The sequence below is a fragment of the Uloborus diversus genome, chromosome 1, assembly GCF_026930045.1.
Source record: "Uloborus diversus isolate 005 chromosome 1, Udiv.v.3.1, whole genome shotgun sequence".
NCBI classification, from domain to species: domain Eukaryota; kingdom Metazoa; phylum Arthropoda; class Arachnida; order Araneae; family Uloboridae; genus Uloborus; species Uloborus diversus.
In genome coordinates, this window is record NC_072731.1 from 124135416 (window position 1) to 124157336 (window position 21921).

A 21921-nucleotide genomic window follows, 5' to 3' on the forward strand; every position below is an offset into this window, starting at 1 on the left:
AAATGCCGGATTGGAACGCTAGCCGGTGCGCCTCCACATACGTGTACGGTGATCATCAGCACTGAGAATGAATCGGGATTCATCGCTGAAGATCCCACGACTCCAGTCTGTTATTCCAAGTTGTCCGAGGTCGACAAAAATCCAGTCGACACTGCTTGTGATGTGGGGTCAGTGGCAAGCGTCTTCATCGACGCCGGCTCCTTAAGGTCAACACCGGCCAGTCGTCTCCTAATGGTTTCTCTTGATACCACCGGATGCCTGGAAGTGGCGTTGAATCGATGCTAGCGACGTTGTCGGTGCCGACGTAGCCGCTCTTCTGATTGCGCGATCCTCGCGTTCATTTGTGTCGCCCTGACCCTCCGCAACGGTACCTTCCCCCTTCCGTGACCCATTTTTGCTAACACCGAGCAACTACCATATCACTCCGACCGAGGTGGTGGCCGATACTCCTGTTTAAACAACCTGCTTCTCTGAGGCCTATTTTACGGCCCTTATCAAACTCCGTCAGCTGTTCGTACTACTGCTGGTTACGTCTTAGAGGCATCTTAACTCACAATACAGTTTACCGAAGTCAACAGATTCGATTGAATAGCCCTACGGCACAAGTACTCACGCTTTTAAACTCTCCCACCTGTGAAACTCACATGCTCATAGCGCGCTTAGCCTTGTTTCATTGGCGCTGAAATTTTAATCATTTGAATATCGGCTACCAAACTGCATCTGCGCCGAGTTTCATGATTGTGGCTCTAATTCATCTAGGTGCATATATTTTTTTGCGACAGAGTGTATTATGCGAAGAAAAATAGTATGATTATTGAAAAATAAAAATAAACGTCTTACCTCCTATTAAAATCATTAAAGAAGACATCATAATTCAGCCAGAACAGCAAAGCAAATGGGAAGACACAAAGCATTATTAGTATGGGAACAAGACTATTTATCAATTTAACACATTAATATAAATACTAAAAAAAATGTTGTTGCACCGCTTTCGTCATTTAAACATTTAAATATCTCTCCCAAGAAAAATACGAAACTTACGTCAAAGTATGCAAAAAAGCTTTTTTTTTTTTTTTTTTTTTCGAATTTTTATTCAAATGGATATTTTAAATTAAAAGAAAATGTATGTTATCTTTATCTAAAGACTATTTCTTTCGAAATGACTATTTTTTTAAATGAATAAGCTATTATGCTGCATGTTTGAAGTTTTAACTCCAGTTACATAACAAACGTTAATCCAGAAATAAATATGGTTATCTTTCTCTTTCAAATACTGTCAGCCTCGCTTAATAAAAATGCTAAATGTGTATCAACTTTATCCGGTTTTCCCTACATTCTTCCATACACATTGCGTGGCACAAACTGGAAACTTGCTGTTTGATAAAACCCCACGGTAAACGAACGCGAGATCTATGACAATCAATTTAGCTTTCTCCTTTGAAATAACATATTAGTTTTCACATTTCGAAGAATTTTCTCTCTGATTAAATTTTCTAAAGAACTTTTGGCGAATCCTTTTAAATTTAAAGAATAATGACAATAGTAATAAGTGCAGCGTGTATAGGAAAAGTTTTGATACAAATTTAAACATATTATACATGCATAGAAATTTTCCTCTTAAACATAAAAGCTTTCGCAGACAATCAGATAAAAGACAATTTAGCAACTTTGATTCCAGGATTTTCTTGCATAAGGATTCAATCCATTCAGTTTATTTCTACAATTTTCAGGAAAACCCAGCGTCATTGCTTGATTTTGAAACAGCTTCCGTTACACAGCTGTATTCTTCAGATTTGAAGGGGGAAAAAACAGCACAGTGAACCAGTATCAAAAGGTGAATCAGAATTTCAACAACTAAAATTGCCAACAGCACAACTACATGGGAGAACATGATGGAAAATGCAAATGAAGGAAATATTCTCACCTTATTGATTGTGTCTTTAGCACGGTTTTCAAACAAGTGTTCCAACTTCTGTGTGTCCACAGGAACAGGTTTCAATTCGTCCCAAATGGTTTTCTTCTTCCCTATCCTCTTTAAAAGGCCCTTATCTTCTTTTACTTCCCTCCAAAAGAGTTTCACAGTCTTTTTGGTCTTCCCTTTCAAAGGCTCTTTCACATCTTGAGAGTGGTGCTGGTTCCTCTTTAACCACGTTGGCGGCACTACAGGGGAAGAATCTACCCCGTTCATTCTGAATGAACAAGGTGAGGAGCCGTTTTGAGGAAGTGGTGGCGGTGGTACAGGTCCCGCACCCATCGGCAGAGGAGGAGGTGGCGGAGGAGGACCCAGTCCAGGGGGCAAAGGTGGCGGTGGTGGACCTCCGTTGACTTCAGAGTGTCTTTCAGGCTCAAGACTTTCCAACACATCAGTATCCTCTTCCGGTCTCAAATCTGTGAAGTCCAGATCATTGATAATGAGAGGTCGTTTCACAGATTTGATAAGCCCCTCCCACTGTATATCACTGTCTGCTTTCTTAAGGTCTTGGATGAAGGAAGAACTTGGAGAAAGGGGTGTCATGGGCTTGGATTCTGGACGATGCTTGCTGGCTGCTAATCCCTCCTTAGCCCTGCTGATGATGCCGCTGGGATCACCAATGCGAGACAAGCTATCCGAAGTCGGAGACCTGACACCAGATTCCCCATTTCGATGTATGAATTTCTCCTGCATGTCTTTCACACTGTTGTCTTTTTTCAGACAATTTGGAGAATCGTCTTCACGCTTTTTATTATATACAATGTAGTTATTATTTACAATTTCAACACCGTTCGTGAGAGTCTCTGTGGGAGATTTGACATCTTCATCTTGGCTCTTACCATACATCATGGATAGCATCCACGATTTTTTACTGTTGTTTGTCATCCCATATGGAAGAGAGTTGGGCCTGCCCGTATCACTGAGTTTTTTTCTCTCTTCGGTTTGGACTGTCTCTGGCTTTGAATGTTCATTGTTCTTTCGGTTTTCATGATCAACATGATTTTCGAATCGAGAACGGTGCCGTTCTACGAGGGAGATATCTGGTGAGAGAGAGAAAATATTTTTCAAATTCTTTAAATAAACATTTAAGCCAAAAAATCATGCATAAGATTTGATGAGAGGTTTTCATATTTAGTGCTTAGTGCGAGATTTCAGTTTCATTCCTTAATTCTACAAGGTTACTTACTTACTCACAAATAAATTTACCCAAACCCAAGATCTTAAATGTTTCCGCTTTGAATCGATGACACATTAAAATTCTTTGCAAATGAAATTATGTTTCTCCGAAATTATAATGACACTACTGACGATCCAGAATAAAAATATAAGATACAGAAATGAACTTACATAGTCATACTTAAACTACTGTTTTTCTTCATACTTTAGCAAATTGTGAATAACCGACATTCTGTCTTAGAATCGAAGAATAATTTTTTACGTGTAACGATTAAATTCTTGAAATTTATGGAATAAATCCTGAAAATTGCGCTAAATTTCTGCGTAAATAATGAACATAAATAAATAACGATTCGTCATGAAGTTTCAAAAAGCACCTTGTTTAAGGCTGTGTTTGAACTTTATCATCAGTGCCAAAATGCACAATGTAAATTTATGAGTTAGTACGACAACAATACGACAATACGGTATTTACACTGAAAATTTAGAATAAGAATTAATCAAGGAATTGGCATGCATACGTATCCTTTTGTCTGGGTGTTATCATGTTTACTTTCTAATTAGCTGTTGTGTATTAGTCGGTTCTTCCGTAATGAAGAAGCTACATTGTTGCTCAAAAAACAGCTACTATTTGAAATGGCACGATAATGGAAAATGCATTGCAAAGAAAAGCCAACCTGCTGTAGAAAAAATTAAAGAGAGCAAAAAAATTTTAACCACCACGTTGATGTGAAAAGGGAAACACATGTATAGTACATGTTTTTGGTTTTAAAAGAAAAAAAAAGCATTATTCTTAATATTAAATGCATCAGAAAATATGGTTAGTCCTCCCCACTATTGTAGGCATTCGGCTACTACGGAAGTCAGGTTCACGGCGCTTGCAAAACTGTAAGCAAACAATAATGCTTCACCAAGAAAAGTTCTTCCGACAATGCTCAGTTTCAGAAACCAAGTTTTCTTGCTTTCATTCAGTTTTGAAGAACAATTGTCCGAAGACGAATGCCAACAATAGTGGGGTGGACTACATATGCTTCGGACACCAACTGAAATTCTCGTGATAAAGGAAAGCAAACTTGCGACTACTCACAAGATGTATCATCTTTGACTAGAGGTTCGCAACCGTCAGACTGTAGGCTGCTAGAAGAAGAAAGACTGTCGGAACGCCGGTACATGCCTCCTTTTCCATTCTGCTCTTGTTCCTTGATTAGAGATTTGTTCCGAGCATCCCTTTCCCGCCTCCGACGCAAGGCGGGAGTGATGCCACCGTTCAAATCATGATCTATAAAATGTCCGAATCACGATAAATTATTATGAATGTTATGAAGCCTGATAAAAATGCATGAATATACTTAAAAAGTTAAGGTTCTCTTTAAGAGCGGCAAAGATAAAGCACTTAAGTGTTAAGTCTATCCCCTTCAATGACGGATCCAGCTTCTAGTTTTGGATCGAATCATTTATCAGAAAGGGGGGAGGGGACGTCAAAGTGCAATTTTTGGCTCTAATAGGGTTTTTTTTTTCTTTTTGACAAATGCTGATTTTACTGTTTCAAACAAAAGGTTTAATTTCTGCCAGACTTGAACTCCTATATGAATTACTGTGATATCATTTGAAAGCTGTGGGATGGACCAGTTTTTAGTAAATTTGACCGGTTGTAGCTCAAACGATTGTTTTTGAAAATGCCGTTTACAGATTTTGGCGCCAATTCAACTTTGAGTACTTCGAATGTTTCGAAAAATGTAACTATCTCGATGAAAATAGTTTCATTTTCTAGGATTTTGTCTGCTTTTTTCAAATATGTTCTTATTTTGTGTGTAGAATTCCCAGGAATTTCAGAAATCAGTCTTAATCTCAGAAATTTGTTTTTTAGCTCATTTTTCTTCTTTTTACCGTAACCCGTTTATGCTTACGAATTGGACACGATAACGGGTGCTTCTATGCTCTACTTGGGCTGTTCTAACACCCCTTTTCATTTGGCAGATAAGGTCGAATTCACCCTGTGTAATTCAGTTAACACACCCTTTCGCTGTCCATCATTACAATTTCTTATTCCATCATGTAAATTACTTTCAGCCAGAGGGCTAGCAACAGTCAATTGAACCAGACTTATTTTTTTTTTGCTGTCGTAATTAGTGTGAAAACATCATAAGAAAACAACGCAGGTAAGAAAGGTACATTTCATTCCACTTTTTCACTTAATAAGTCATTTAATACAAAATTTCTTACATTATTGTTGTCTGTGATGTTTAGGTTAGTTAACGCTCGAATAAAGAGATATTGACAATGCACTGCATTTTTATTTTACTTACCAGTATCGCTGATGCCATTTCCATTGACCATCCCATTAGTAGTTTGATTGTTTCTATTGTTTCCAATATCGTTCAAGTGGTTTTGATTTCTGAAAAATAAATGAAAGTGTTACTTATCAGAATGCAGGTTTTACAAGCTGCAGATATTTTAGATGCCTAAAAGAAAATTTATTTCCGAATATCAAGTGTTTATTATGTATGTTACATTTCCTTAAAATATTCTCTGATTTCTTGAAAATTGTAACTTTAATGACCTTTTCCATTGTTTTAAGCTTGATTGTTAACAAACGGTAAATACAAAAGATTATTTAAGTGAACTTAATTTTAAGGAATAGAACGACTCGCATCTTCTTACGAATGGATCAATTTCTGAAACTTGCATCCGCTGAAGAAAAATTCAATGAACATTTCGCTTCAAGAAAGTAAATTCAAGCTGTAACAATGTATCTTTTTCTTTGAAATAACTGTACAAACCTTTTAAACATCATGCAATTTGTACATCTCAGGTATCGTCAAGTATGTACTTTCTTCAAAATTAGATTTAGCTTTAACTATGAATGTGACGAATATTGTTTTAAAATAAAATGCTTTTAAACTATCGTGCATTTCTCACGTAATGAACAAAGATTACGAACCGCGAACAGAGCACCCTCAAATCGCATGATTTCTGTTCACTGAAATGTTGGCAAGTCATAAACATGCACAATCTAAAGTGCTCACATAAGTAGCTTTTCAGCCGAAAATACATTGTCTAAAAGTGGCAACACTGTAAGAGTGACGAACAAATACCATTATTACAATGCTTGAATTATATTACAATGCTTGAAAGTTAAATGAAACCATTAACCGAAGGTTTGATGCACAAAAGTTGCAAATTACTGCAAATACGTGTTTCGATGCAGGGGCGGATCCACAATTTTTTGAAAGGGGGGTCAAGTTTCAATGGTCAGCGTGTTATACCGTATAAAAAAAAATCAGTCAAACAGGGGTGCCAACCCCAAGAAGGCTGATGGCAGACCCCCTCATAGGTAGGTTAGCTTTCGCTAGTTCCCTGAAAAGCCTTCGGGTGGAGCAGGGCGGGGAGTCTCGATGGGTACCCCCTCATAGGTTATGACCCCCCCCCCACCAAAAATTTAGATCAAAACCCTTCAAATTACCCCATACCCCTAAATTTTTCAATGGCGTAACATTTGCCATGGATCATATTCCCCCAAATTTTCACTAAAAATCATATTTCTTTGACAGACAGGCTGGTCACGTTACAATATTAAATAGTTGGATACATTTACATAAATATTTTATAGCACACAAAAGTTGTGGTTTGAAGTGGAAGAGTCCTCTGAAAAAACTTTCAAGCTCATTAGAGGTGATTGTTCTTTTGAAAATGAACAAAAAACTCATAATAGCAGTAGCCCAGTAAACGAACCCAGTCACATCCTTTGGATTCTGACGTATTGGGAAGAAAAACCTTACAGGACGAAGCAAACTAGTATGTTGTGGCCATCACGAAACTTTCTTCTATATTTTTCTTTTTTTTTCTGATCCCTCCCCATGCTTGACAATATTCCCAACAAATACAAAATTACACATGCAAAAACTAGACGATCATCCCAATGTCTGAATTATTGCAAAAACAAAGCAAAGAGCGAAAACTGAAAGTTATTTTAAAAGCCTTGCTTGAATTAATTACAAATATTTTATTTGTTAACAAACATAAGATGGCAACAGTTAAAAATTTTAAATCATTGAGATAATATTTCCGATCATTTCCATACAATTAAAATCACGAGAAATACGCAGACGACAATCTATTACGATTTATCTTTATTATTGTTGCATTAATAAAGCTATTTTTATTCGCAAAAAAAACAAAACATAAATAAATAAATAAATAAATCAGCACCTCTTGGAGCGATTGGCGTCAAAATTGAACCGAAGCCTGTTTACATATGGATTAACATATATTCCAAATTTCAACTAGAACGTAGTATTGAGATAGGGCACTCACAATGGAAAAAAAGAACGGGCGATTGCGCTACTCCCTTTCTAGCTGTTGACACCAAAATAAAATCAGCTCTTATACCCACTAAGGGCTACTTGCCGATAAATTTTTCTTTCATTCCGTTCATAATTTCTTGAGATACAGCAGTCACAATTGACGACAAAAAACGTTCTATAGCTCAACCCCCTTTTGAGTTATTGACACCAAAATTGAATCAGCACCTGTTCCTGTTGATGGCAACATATGGACCAAATTTTGTTTGATTCCGCCAGTTACTTCCTGAGGAATAGCAAGCACGCGTAACTCAAAAAAGTCCCATTGCTCCACCCCCCTTGGAGGAATTCGCGCCAAAAACCAATGGGCACAAGTTCACATAGGGGCACATATGTGTACCAAATTTCGTTCGATTTCATGCGACAGTTTTTGCTGTAGAGCGGTCACAAAAAACTGGTCACACACAGACGTGACACACACACATACACACAGACAGACAGACATTTTCCAAAAATAGTTGAAATGGACTCAGCGCACCTCAAAAGTTCGAATCCGACAAAATTCGAAATTCGAAAATTTGCACGAATCCAATACTTTCTTCTATATATTAGATATAGAAGAAAGTAAAAAGGGAAAACATTAATTCTAGATACTATTTTTTCGGATCTAAAAGTTTGAAGTTCAAATAATAATCATTAAAAAAAATCTTGTCACAGGTGGGTCAGCTGACCCTTTGACCCTCCCCTGAATCCGCCCCTGTTTCGGTGTTACAATGAACACCTTTTTTAATGCAAAGAAGTGTGAGCTGTTGGATGAAGAGTCATCCGAGGAAAGACTCGGACTTTCCTCGAAAATACACAAGCAGTTTTTGAGCAATGATTTCCGAACAGTTTTTACAGTTATTTTCGTGTTGCTTACACTAAAAACACACAAGAGGTCACTGTGCCCTCCCAAAATTTTCTGCAAATTTTGTCTTACGATTCTGCAAAATTGTCCTCATTCAGCAAAATTTGGAGTTCTATTCGGTAAAATTATCATCATTCGGCGAAATTTGGAGTTTTATTCTTCAAAATGATCATTATTTGGCGAGAATTGGAGATCCGTTCGGCAAATTGAGAATTTCCGCCCTCCCCCTCCCCCCGAAAATAAGTTTGGGATGCCCCTGAGAACACAAGGTTTTTTTTCCATCTTCTGTGCAGGGCCGGCCTTAGGCCGATTAGAGCAAAAGGGTCCAATCGGGCCCCGCGCTAGCAGGGACCCCGCACTAAAAAAAAATCATTTTTTCTTTTGGATGAACAAGAGAAAAAATGCATGAAAAAAAAAGTTCAAATTTAATATTTAACTGATGTTGAATTTGGAAGTGTAGAGCTACTTTCACTCTAATCAATGGGATAAAGGAGGTTCCTGAAACTGTTAGATAATTTTAAATTCGCTAAAAGCATAGGAAGTAAAATTGATGGGTTTTCTTTTTCCAAAACTACTTGTGTCAAATAAATATCCGGAAAAAAAATGAAACTCTCTGTACAGTTGAAACGGAAGCTTTATTTTCGAAAATTTTACGAGAGCCAGTACCCACACCTGTCCTTCTATTAACATCATAAAATATTGTCTACGCAAGTAATTTTTGAGCTAGAATTTCGAAACACTCAAACCTCACCTTCGCCTAATATCTCTAAAGAACGTCTGAAATTGCGTTTTTTAAAGTGCAATTTCAAGAATTAGTTGGGCGTGTTTCCCAAAACCCCATATCTTTCCTCTCGCGAAAAGGATGGCCAATACAATCGCGTGTTTAGGATTTCAATTTCGAAACATTTCCAGCTGAAGGACATCGAACTTCTCTTGTTCCTAACATCACCAAAGATCGATTTAAGTGCGTTTTTAAAACCAAAGATCGTCTAAAAAAGCGTTTTTTAAGATACAATATTGCAAAATTATCCAGTGGTGCTTCTTTGAATCCAATTCTTCCCCAAGCATAAGCAAATATGGCCTATAAATACGTTTTTTAGACTTAAATTTCGAAAACGTTTCTGGGGTGTTTCCCTGAAGCTTGTTTTCCTTTAACATCGCCAAAACCAGTCTAAAATTGCGTTTTTTAAAACTAACTCAGAGAGATGTCTGAAACCCTTACTCCTGAGATGTACCACCGATCTTCCGCAAACCTACACTTACAACTAGGATCATATTACTAATGTCAAATGTAACTCCGAACCCCCCCCCCCCCCCCCCACACACACACACACTGATAGCTGAAACTTTAGATTTTAGAAAATTCCACGGGACAGCTTCCCTCTTCTTTTCTTAAAATAGACTAAAATTGACATCAGTTTCGGAACATTCATCTCATCTATCCTTTTTCGTTATCAAAATAGCCTAAAATTGCGTTTTTGCACTTCAATATTGAAAAATTTCCGGGAGGTCATAGGATCCTCTAATGTCACCAAAGTTTGTTCAAACTTAACTTTAGTTTTGAAATAATTCAGTCGAGAATCCGTATTACTTCATTTCCCTTAATTTTACCACAAAATGCCTAAATTTGATATTTTGGCATGAGTTTTACAAATTCTTCCGGGAGAGTCTTTTCAACTCCTCTCCCTTCTTAAACTTCTTCTCTTGACAAAAACTAGGTTTTTAAGGTTTTAATTTCTAGAATTTTCTCTCCACCTTCGCCCTATTGCTGATGTCACCAAGGATAATCTAAAATTTCGTTTTTAGGTCTTGTAGCATTTGGTACGAAATTGGGTTTCTGTCAAAGCACTGAATTGCCATCAAAAATTTATCAGTCTCTAACATTTTTTAAATTCACTCTCATTCTGCTTTTGTGTCTTAAATTAAATACAATTATTCTGTAAAGGGCCCCACCAGAACTCGCTCTAATCGGGCCCCGCATTCCTTAAGACCGGCTCTGCTTCTGTGGTGGCACTCGTCTCAACAGAAGAGGGTAGCGAACACCCTCCTTGCACACCATCCCTTTTTTCAAATGGCTCTGTTTTCACCTACTAATGATTTGAACTTTCGGTGTGCAGTGTAGATAGTTGTAGAATTTGGATGTTTCCTACGGTCTTGCATTTTTGACTATTTTAATATCTAACATATTCCTTCCAATTAGTAATGGAGTTTGAAACTCTTAAAACTTACCGGTCCTGCCATAGGAAGGGGGACTCTTCCGGGGTGTTTTCTAGAGAACGGCTGTGGAATTTATTTGGTTTGGATTCCGAGTTATTTACGGTTCCCACAGAATGACGGCGGCTCTTCCGTCGGTCGTTCTCATCCGAAAGTCTGCGGCTCCTGGGCACCTGCCGGCTAGAGACAAACAAAGAAAAAAAATTAGAAATTTTCCAATTATTAAAATTAATCCAAAATCGTGATTGAAAGTGATTATTTTTGTCCTGGCTTTTAAAAAACCAAATCAAATGGCGCGACAGCCCATGAAGGCCAAGATCTACTGTGACAATCCAAGTTTTCCTGACCAAGGGCTCTGGGGTTCAAGGCAGATGTTCCGGTTAGGTGAGTGAATCACCAATTTATAAATATTTTTCTCGCTGTTTTCCGAATTTTTTGAAGCAAAGTCACTTGGGTCCTTTTGTTTTGACTTTAATGAACAGCATTATATGGCAGTACAGCAAAACTATTTATTCTGTTTTGATAATTTCTTGTTGAAATCATCAAATTCTCAATTTCTTGTTGAATTCAAAATAGAATTTTCTTCTTTCAGATTTTAAAACTTTTAATTTGTGCTAAAACCAAGGCTGCGGAGTCGGAACGAAAATGACCGACTCCGAATTATAGAACCTTCGATTCCGACTCCTTTTCCCAAAAATCTCTCCGACTTTGACTCCGATTCCGAAAGCACTAGCAGAGTTGCGAACTTTGAAGGGAAAATGACGAACTCCGACTCCTTTACCAAAAAGTAGTCCGACTCCGACTCCACAGCCCTGGCTAAAACAGTCAATCATTTTTCTTCGTTTTCCCTGAGGTAGTCAATCATGTTTCTCTAAGGGATTCAAAATCATTTTTGCATGCATGAACACGGTTTTTTTCTGCCGTAGGTTGACGGTGTGAACAAATGCGGACACCTGTTAAAGAAATTCCTGTTAAAGAAATTCATTAATACATTTTTTGACAGAAAAATCGATGTCTGAATGATATAGTTAAAGTACTCATAATGTTTTTTCATTATGAATTTTGCTTAACTATTCACTCTTCAAAGGGTTTTAACGTAACCACAGATAGCTAAAAGTTGCCTTAAGGGGACTTGAATTTCAAGAAACTAAGAATCCCGAATCCCCTATTTGTACCCAAATTTCAAAAGAAAAAAGGAGTCTAAAACTTATTATTGCAAAACAAAACTATATTTTTTGCCTTTGAGTGGTCAATATAGAGTTTAAAGACCTTGAAAATATCTTATTTTTACAATTTCTCACCTGAATCGTGCATCCAAGGGAAAAGGTTTGTTATTGGGCACTCCATCTTCGTGTTTCAAAACAGCCTAGAAAAGAAAATATGACTTAAATTTTGTATTCAAACACTCGAGTTTGAATGCAGTTTGGTTTCACGCATTGAATAAAGATTACCTGACTTGTCTTGATAAGCAGAAACATCGATTGGAAAATAGATAATACAAACAGACATATTTTAAAATGCAGACACACAGCAAAGAAAAAAACCCTTGAGCCAATAGATTTTAAAACTCAAGGCGGAGATATATGATTTAAACGATTACTGATTCACAAATGCTGAATATTTTAATTTTTAAAGTTTTACAAGTATTTCTAGAGGCATGCACAAGTTTTATTTAAAGAAGCCAATATGAGTTCAAAACTTATGTTAGACCGTTTTCTGTGATTTTATCTAAAACCAAACATGCTATACACCGCGTCTTTTCTTATGCATAAGTCCAATTCTCCAGCTTCAAAGCAACAGCCTATTTAGTGATGTACCTTCACGTCCATTTCGGACGTCAACACTCAGTACAGGACACTAGTTGGTCTTACCGAGTCTTTAAAACAAAACCAACATCAGTGCAGTCACTTCCAGAGTAAGTATTGAAAAACCAGGATATTCATTCGCTTCCACTCTTTCTTACAGAGCAATTTAAAACTGCAAAACGTTTCAAGAATTTATAAAAAGAGCTAACTGCTGAATATTTGACACTTGAAACGATTTTTATTGAATTAGAAACGATCCGAGACTTTTTTTAAAAATCTTTTTACCATACACTGACATAAAAAAAATCATTTCATGTATTTTGTTCGTGGTGATCACTTTTCTTTTTTTTTTTTTTTTTTTGGTACTTAAAATGAAATTTATTTTTCTCATCGATTATTTAACGTTGAACGAAATAATCTACCAGCAATTGAATGTTCAGGAGGTCATTTCAAAGTTTTCCACCAGAGAAGGAAGCAAAAGGTTTTTACTCAATATTCATAACATTCTAAAAAGAAAAGCAATAAAATACATGCACACACATTCACACATATGAACATTTTTGAAAGCCATGGAAGGAGGGGGGGGGGTCAAATGTCCTCTTGAAACCCGTAAATATGGTCTGGAATGGTGCAACAGTCAAGGATACTAGTCCAATCACTAAGGCAATGCCTTACCTCGTATATCTGAAACTGCTGCAGCAGATCGAGGTCGGTGCCCTGCTTGGACATGTAGTACTGGATGACATTCTCCATTCCCTGTTCCTCGAGACTGTCCACAACATCATAGTATGCATCTTGGTCAGGCAGGCCATTCAGAGTCTGAAGCAAATAAAGAATACAACAAAACATTCACTGTAAGTTCTCCAAATATATCGTCAGCTCAGAGCAACAGTAACACATCTAATCCCAGAAATAACACTAAGATATCCCACGTTGCTCTGAGGCGACGATATAATCAGTAGTATTTTTAAGCAGTGTTTATGCAAATACTTATTTTCTAAAACAATAATTAGTGAGAAGTACGTTTTATAATGTCATTCGACTTAAAAAAATGAGAAGAACAGAATTAAAAGTAAATAAAACTGACGATTTTAATCTAACTTGATAAATCTTTCAATTAAATTCATTTTAACACCAACACACACACTAATTTCTAAAATGATTCAGTTTCTAAAAAAAAAAACAAATTCGGTTACGTTCAATTGATAATTTTTAATGCAATAAGTACGTTTTTAAATGCTGCAACATGAAAAGAATATTTTTCTTTTATTAACTAATAAACGTATACTTTTCTGTTCAAACTAATGAACCATGCTTATGGTTAATAATGTCACGAATTCGAGCAAGTGAAAATCTTACATTGAAGAGATGGTTTGGCTAAAAAGTTAATCTGGACAAAATTTAGCCATAGCAGAGCAGCAAATTATGAAAATATAGGTAAAAATCATTTTTGTTCTAAAGCCTGTTAAGTTATCGATCTATGATTCAGAGCCGAGAACAGTAAATTAAATGCGTGACCACATACGGATTTTCAGAGATTGATTTATGGAAGTTTGAACAGTTGATCAACTTACCTTGTTGATGAGGGTGACGGCGTATACCAGGAGCTCCATGTCGGCTGAGTCTTTTTCTTTTAGCAAGTTCATGATGTTACTCCAGGGGACGGATCCTGCAACAAAACCTTTTTACCATTTCGTCAAAACAGCATGCGTGACAATATTTATTTCCCTTCATACCATGTCATGTAATTCACAGATTTTGACATGACTTTCCAATTTCTTAAATGTATCATCTCTTTGTTTATCTACCCTTAAATTCGTAAACAAGTAAAATAAAAGGTAAATGAATGGGTGATTGAAACATACAGCAAAAAAAAAAAACACATTATTATGTAAAAAAAAAACAATAATGAAACTAAATTGCATAAAAAGAAAAGAATAAATGCAGGATAAGTTATTCTAGCATAGATAGTCTCTAAATTTTCTTAACCTTAATACTCGTGTTAGTAAATATAATTCCGAGAATACCTTTATCAGAATCGACTGCGCAAACGGTGTTCATCAGGAGTTGACTGTTCGACTCGGAATATTCAACAAACACTAGAAGTAGTTTCAACGCTGTTTTGACCACCAGGCGATACTATGAAACAAGGAGGGAAAAAATATGTAGAAAGACTAGTATTTCCTACTAGTAAAGGTACACACTACTTTAGAATAACATAAATATATAAAGGTATTAAAATTTAACTGCAGTTTTTGAGTGTTGTAATCAAGAAATCATACATTTATTTTATTTCCTACTTTCAAGGACTGATAAAAGGGAGAGGCAATGGGGGCGATCGCCTCTACTTAAGGGATCTTGAATCGGCAATTTTTCCGAATTGAAATTCTAAAACGCCAGTGTAGGTCAATTTTGATGAGGATCAGGAGAGGCCTGGGGTTAAAAGTTTTCTTCTCGAAGTTTTTCCGAATTGAAGTTTCAAAAAGACAATTTTACATGATCTTTTGCAATGTTAGGAGGAGGCATTCTGAGGCCTTACCCCAGGCATTTTGCAAAATTTAAGTCACCGCTGTAGACATCTCAGGTAGTGTTAGGGGAAAATGTGTAATGAGATACGTAATAAAAGATAGGTTAGAAAATTAACCGCCTCCCCCCCACCCCTTTTGAAACATTTCTGGATCCGTCCTTGCCTACTTTTTAGTGCGAACCATGATTATAGAAATAGTGTTTACAATTTTGAAAAAAATCTACATTTTATTTTCAAGTCACTTTTTACTTGAAATCAATTTGAGGTGAAGCTTTTTGAATTTAAAAACATATTTACCTGTTACCTATCCTTGTAAACTGGGTATAATATAAGCGTATTGAACGATTAAAGAGAGGATAGCTTATATTTGCCTCTAATATATCTTTAAATCTTGCAAGCTTGTGTGCTTGAACTTAAAAAAAAATGGAACAGTGACATAGTGAAAAAAAAAAAAAAAACTTTTAAAAACGCTTTAAAACTAATGACTTGACTTAAATCAAAGTAAGTTTCGAAAACTTGCATCACTTCGATTATTTTATCATTGAACATTTATAATCATTGGGATTTTAGAAATATTTCTTTTAAGCAATTATATTTTGTCATGAAATCAAGCAACAAAGCGAAAAATTCAGCCGCTAAAATTTTCACGTAAATGAACTCTAATGAGTACTGGAACTCTGTAAAACTTGTTTCACTGCCCGCGTTATGTCGACGCAGTGAAAACGATTACCCCTCTTCTCCGCTCATGGGTGTCTTGTGAAAAGAACTGGAAAGGGGGGGGGGGCAGGAGCTCCGGGCAGGAGCTCAGTTGAGTAGAGAGGGGCAGATGTCAACATCATTACCAATCCTACTACAGTAACTTATGAACGCGTGAGGACTGTCATATCCAAAAGACCGTCAGATGATATAGTTTGAATACTGTGCTGTTTTCGATAGAGTAATTGTAAGTTAATAATATTTGGTAAGATAATATCCGTTCGACATTCAATCTGTTTTCGTATTTGGTTTTTCTTTTCTTTTCTTTTTTTTTTATAAACTGGCAGTGAATGATCAAAACTCAAATAAATGATTGCATCCAGCTACATGTGCTAATAACTGCTAACAATCGATAAACCCTGAACATTATTTCCCATCTGTATCTCTGAAATGTGTCTACTTCGTATACCCATTACTTGTCTACATAAAGTTTTACACTTTATAATCTCTTTGCGCATCCCCTTCATTTGCTCAAATTCGAGAAAAGTGATTAAATCAAGAACTTAAGAGTCACTTATGACAGAATTTTTATTTGAAATTAACCCTTCTAAGCTCTACTTAAAATAGTTAATTACCATGAAATTAAAAACAATAATAATATGGACTAGAAAATATGTTTGATCTTCAAAAAACTAAAGAATATTTCTTCCCTTGAATGACGTTTAATTCTGAAATCATCAAAAAGGAAATTTAAAGATTACGTAAAATCGATTCCTTATTACACCACTCGTTATCATACATTTCGTTCGCATCTAGTACGTCAACAACCTCAATGTATAACTTTATAACTTACTACTAACCACATGGGGAGTTCCATTAACCTCTCATGCACCTTAACCCCAAAGTAAATCATGCTCTTGACATCACTTTTTTTTTTCTTTTTTGTATTTAAATATTTTATTGAACTTGAAGTGAAGGTTTGGGATAATTGATTACTTTACTACTTTGTTCCTCCGATAAGGTTAATCAAGTTCTGCTATCATTATTAATTACACATGTTCCTACTCCAAAATATATTTTTGTAATGCAAAGGTAAAAAATTAGCAAATAGGAACCAAACAAGCTTTTGGTGTGCATTCATAGTCTCTTATTTGACTCTTAAAGAAGAATCGGGAGTAATGGAACAACTGCATTAACATGCCAATATAAAATGAAAAAAAAAAAAATTTTTTTTAGCTTTCAGTAGATGCAGCAGCTTTAAAATGATTTTTGACATTTTACTTCGGCACTTTACATTTTACTTTAACATATACTACTGACATTTTACTTTAAATGCAGCTGCCCCATTCATCCCTGTTCTCCATTACACATAGCACGTATTTTGAACGTTGTTCCTTTTCTCGGCAGGGAAAAAAATCCTTTTCATTTTTTTTACAAACTTTTCATCTTTGAAATTAAAATTTAAAACGTGTACATTTCAAAAGAATTTTTCAACTGGAATTTTCAAACATGTACAGTTTTGGAATGAAAGGTATTTGAAATGCTTCATATATCCACACATTCGCGAACCATTTTTTACTCCTTAATTAAAATACTAGTAAAGTGAAATAATAGTAATTATTGCCGCATTTTAGAGAACCCTTTCTTTTTCCTTTACGGATGTGAAAAAAAAAAAGAAACCTTACTTTGGAGGAGATGAGAGAGTACAGCCACTGTATTGTTTCAATGTGTTGGATGACACCATTCATACCATCTACATACAGCATCACTTGGCCAAGAGCTATAAATTAAGAAAGTAAATCAATTCTAATAAGCCGAAACAACTAATAATTCCTTTTTAGAGGAATAGCAAAAAGAGAAAATATGAATTCAGACGGTGACTGGCAAAAAAAAACTCAACTAGCCCACACTTTATGATCTCGTATTGAAAGCTCAATTGGCGTTTTCACAAAGAAAATGCAATAAACCGGCTTAATGCCGGGAGTAGAGATTACTTGCAATGATCCACTTTTATCCCAAGACATTTGGGAATTTTTCTGTCGTGGTTTAAAGTACCTCTTATAAGCCGACAGTTTGGTCAATGTCATATGTGTTGAACCTTTCCTGTAGAATTTCTTTAGAAGTTTTATATCAGGCTCATAAATTTATTGCGTATACCTCCTTCAGGGTTAAAACGAACTCCTCTCTTTTCAAAGTAGAAAATGTTTGTGCTTTCACCTCTAAGTAGCGATCATCAAGGAAGCCACTACCGACTGCTGCTTTGTAGTGAATTTAGTAATTTTTGTAATTTCCATTTTATGCTCCCTTAACATTGATTTTACCATTTATCCTACTGGAATAGCTTCTTCATAAACAGGAAAGCCTAAGTCTTAAACAGATGCTAATAGTGATTTCTGCTTTTACCATCTACTGTATATTAGCTGAAAAAAAAGCGAGGAAAAAAAATCCAACATTTCCCTATTGTTATTTTTGAGTTTTCTTTAAGTATCTCGAAAACTCATCTCTGCTGATACCGCAGTTCACCTGCCCACGACAGTATGATAGTCAAAAGAATCATGTGTTGGCTTAAAAAAAGTTGAACAGTTAGAAAATATATTTTGTCGGCAATTGCTGAATTAAAAAGAGGAAAACTTTTAGAAGCGAAATATTTAGGAATGAATAAACAATTTTCAACTGATACATAATCAATAAATCTATTCCATGACTGATATCTCAGTCCCCTATTTAATAAAGGAAACGTGCACATATAGGAAATAAATCTTGCTTGAAACCTGTAGTCCCATAAAAGTTTACAAAGCTCTACCAAAAGATGCAAAGACTTACCTCTCAGGATATAGTTCTGATAATTCTGGTCAGCCTCTGAACCCACTTTAATGAGGCAGGCCAAACCGTCATTCTGAACGAACTCATGCACAAGGTCTTTGTCATCCTGCACGTGTGGAAAACGAAGTGATTAAAACTAATGTACATGGAGTATGCAATTTTACAAATGTTGTAATAAAATACGTTCAAGTCGAATTTTGCAAAGTTACTTCTCACCTCGCAAAGAAACAGGAGTGCCCCCCCCCCCCCCAAGTTCAATAGCGCCAATTCCCCCCTCCCCCCAAAAAAAATCTCAACCCTCTTTCCTCTTTTTTTATTTTTTGCTCTCTTTTTCAATTTATTTTTATTTAAAAAATATATTATTTATTTATTTTTAATTCTTATTTACTACTATTATTAATTTATCAGAAAAGTTCTGACTTTTAATGACATATATACACAAACATACAAATAAATAAATTAATTAAATTAAATACATACAGAACGAAATAAAATAAATGAAAAGTAATTTAAATTAAAAATAAATCAATAAATAAATTTAAATAAACAAATTCAAAAAAAATTAAAAAATCCCCCCCCCCTTGTGAGCACCCCTGAAAAGACACTTTCTTCTAAAAAATAGTCCGAAATAGAAACTGGGAAATAAAAGAATAAATATTAGTATTTACAAAACATTTAATTTAACTTTTACTCATTTTTGAAGGGTGAGAGGCTTCATAGAGAAAACAAATAAAATGGAAAATATTTAAAAAAATAATTATTGCCTTCTGACACTTTTGCTCAAGACATAAAAAAATAAATCGATAATACAAGTTTTTACTCAATACTTGAAATGCTTATGGATTAAGATCACGAGAATAAGTTAGAATAATAAATTAGACCCAAAAACGTCTATTCGTCGAAAATACGTAATACGAGGTTTTAAAAATAATTAAATTATTTTTACTGAAACATTGCTTGCGATCTGCTTACAATAATTACAATATAGCTATATACGTATTAGATTTGGTTGAATGAAAAAAAAATAACTTGAACTATCAACTGTCATGATCCAAGAGGTATAAATGCTAATGGAGAATGAAGCAAATACTTAAACTTAACTAATTTGGGTAGGCTTTCTTGTAGAAAAAAAGCAAATTATAAGTACTGAGCAGCTGCTATTGTTTCATAATTTCTCTCGCTTCTCTTCACCTCTAATAAACCATCAATTTGAACTCCCCAATTTACGTTTTTCTATTAGTCATAGCCAGAAGCGGACTGGGTCCCGCAAGAGAGCGCTAATCATGACTCCCTAAGAGCGCACAAGTTCGAGGGTGCAAAAGAAGGAGAAAAAAAAGCGATCGAAGGCGGGGAAAAACAAAAAGTAAAAAGCGCACAAGTTCAAGCATGAAAAAAAAAATAAAAATAAAAATAAAAAAATTAAAAAATAAATAAAAACGAACGAATTCGCTTAGGTTTGGGGGCGCGAAAAAAGAAGAAAACGAAGGCGCACAGGTAGAAAAATTCGGATTGACAGACCATTCGTCTCTTTCATTGTGTCAGAATATTGTTTGAAATCTAAATAGATATACTATTTATTACTCACCGTTGAGCAATAAAGGCATAATTTTATATCATCTAAATTTTGCAGTCTAACTAAAACATCAAAATTATGAAGAAAAAAAGTAATAATAATTATAATTGTTTTGCATTTTTCGTACCACCCTATTAGACAGCAGGAGCAAAGATGGGGATTTACTATTCATGCAGTTCTTACCTGAAACATTTGTTTAAGGGAAAACAAAGCTCTTCTTAACTCTCGCCCACTGGAATTTAGTAGTTTTTCTGAAAGAAAAAAAAATTAAAGTGTTTTCAACAACTAAATTTTTCTTCAGTCATTAGACTTCGGTGGAGCATCGATTAAAAACCATTTGCGTGGAAGTAAGTTGTCGTAAACCCCAGACGGTACTCCACTACAATGTCCGCTATTCTTTTTTTATGCCAGTCTAAAAGCTAATTAACTGGGCATTGCAAAAATTTTGTTTCTTATTATAGTTAGAATGTTAGAAGAAATAAAAAATTAAACTTCTACCAGTATCTATATCCTTTTTTCGTACCGTGTGGCTAAAGACCACGTGTGGATTAGGATGTCTTGTTCATAAGCAAACAAAATACTGTAAAATATTTCTTTAAGTGAAATTAGGGACGCACCTTGATTTAAATGAGCATCTATCCTCATATGAAAATTACAACGAAGTGGAAGAAGAAACGGCCTGAACTTTACGGTAATTAAGTAATAATGACATGAGCTTTCAAAGACTTTGAAAAGTTGGTTTATCAGTATTGAAAGTGCCTTAATGTTTAAAACATTTTTCTAAAACCATTTTACGAGCACTTGGGAGATTCTCACATATAAGAAAATGCAGTGGTTGACGAATGCTTTTGCTAATAGATGTACAAAGGCTATCAAGAAAGGAAATAATCAAGAAGAAAATCATTTGAATAACTTGTAAAAAATAAAGTTCGTGACTGAATTGTTCAGTCGACTTTCACATAAGTGAAAAATTGAAAGAATAAAATAATACAAAAACACAAAATGTGGAGAAAGTTTGAGGAGATCACGTGGCGGACAGGCGACGTCGGATTCTCTCGTCAAAAGACTCGTGCAATTGGAAATGAGGGCAACGCTCATAAAATGTGACCGCTCATCACAACGCATGTTTCAGTTTACGACTTCCAAAGGTTGCATCACTTAAACAAAAATCACTAGGTTAGAGATTCAAAGAAACTTTTCTCAGGGTAGTTTGACTAGTGAGTGAACCTTAAATGCACAATTTCATTACAGAAATTCTTTATATTATTTAAAATCAAAGCATTTGGTACATGAGAGTGTATTTCAAATGTTTACTTTAAAAAAAAAATTAAGCAATTAAAAAAGGTACTGCAATCGTTTAGATTTTATTCATAGACTGTTTGAACACAATGTGGATGTACAACAGTGTCGACGGTTTTTTTTTTTTTTTGGGGGGGGGGGTCATGATCCTCATAATGATGAATACCGATGTTCAAGTAATATGAGTACTAATTGGTTTAACTGTTTGAAAACTTGCTAGTAGTAGTAAATCACAAAACACACTTTGTTCTCTATCTGATTGTACAACAACAACAACAATTAGTCAACTCCCGTTACACTATATCACAGAGCTCTTTTCCATGATAGGACTAGTGCCTGATTGCTGGAAAGCTTGGGAAACTTAAGCTTCCTCTCAAAATTTCTGGAAGGGGAGGGCAAAAATGACTTAAAAACTTTGATTAAAAATGCAACTGCTGTTTTTAATTGCTTTTTTTTCTCTTGAGAAAGACTTTTAAAACGAGAGAAAAAAACTATTAGGGTAAATATTTGTCATTAAATCTCTAAAAATCTCTACATTTTTTCTCCAGTTCAATCTCATGATTCAACAACTAACTGTAGAATGGCAAAGCAAACGTATATAATGTACAAAAAATTTCTGCGTCAGCGG

General features: G+C 35.3%; 1 protein-coding gene across 2 annotated transcripts in view; it reads right to left on the minus strand.

Annotated features, from left to right (window-relative positions):
• Positions 1–1924: 1924 nt before the first annotated feature.
• LOC129231810 (FH1/FH2 domain-containing protein 3-like) overlaps positions 1925–21921 on the minus strand; it is a gene marked incomplete at its 3' end in the record, with an annotated part of 200123 nt that continues 180126 nt past the window's right edge. For both annotated transcript variants that reach the window (XM_054866198.1, XM_054866190.1), the window contains 11 exon segments: positions 1925–3012; positions 4236–4427; positions 5455–5543; positions 10586–10750; positions 11872–11936; positions 13051–13194; positions 13950–14044; positions 14403–14514; positions 17284–17378; positions 18422–18527; positions 20178–20245. In XM_054866198.1, the coding sequence (XP_054722173.1) occupies positions 1925–3012; positions 4236–4427; positions 5455–5543; positions 10586–10750; positions 11872–11936; positions 13051–13194; positions 13950–14044; positions 14403–14514; positions 17284–17378; positions 18422–18527; positions 20178–20245 (2219 nt within the window).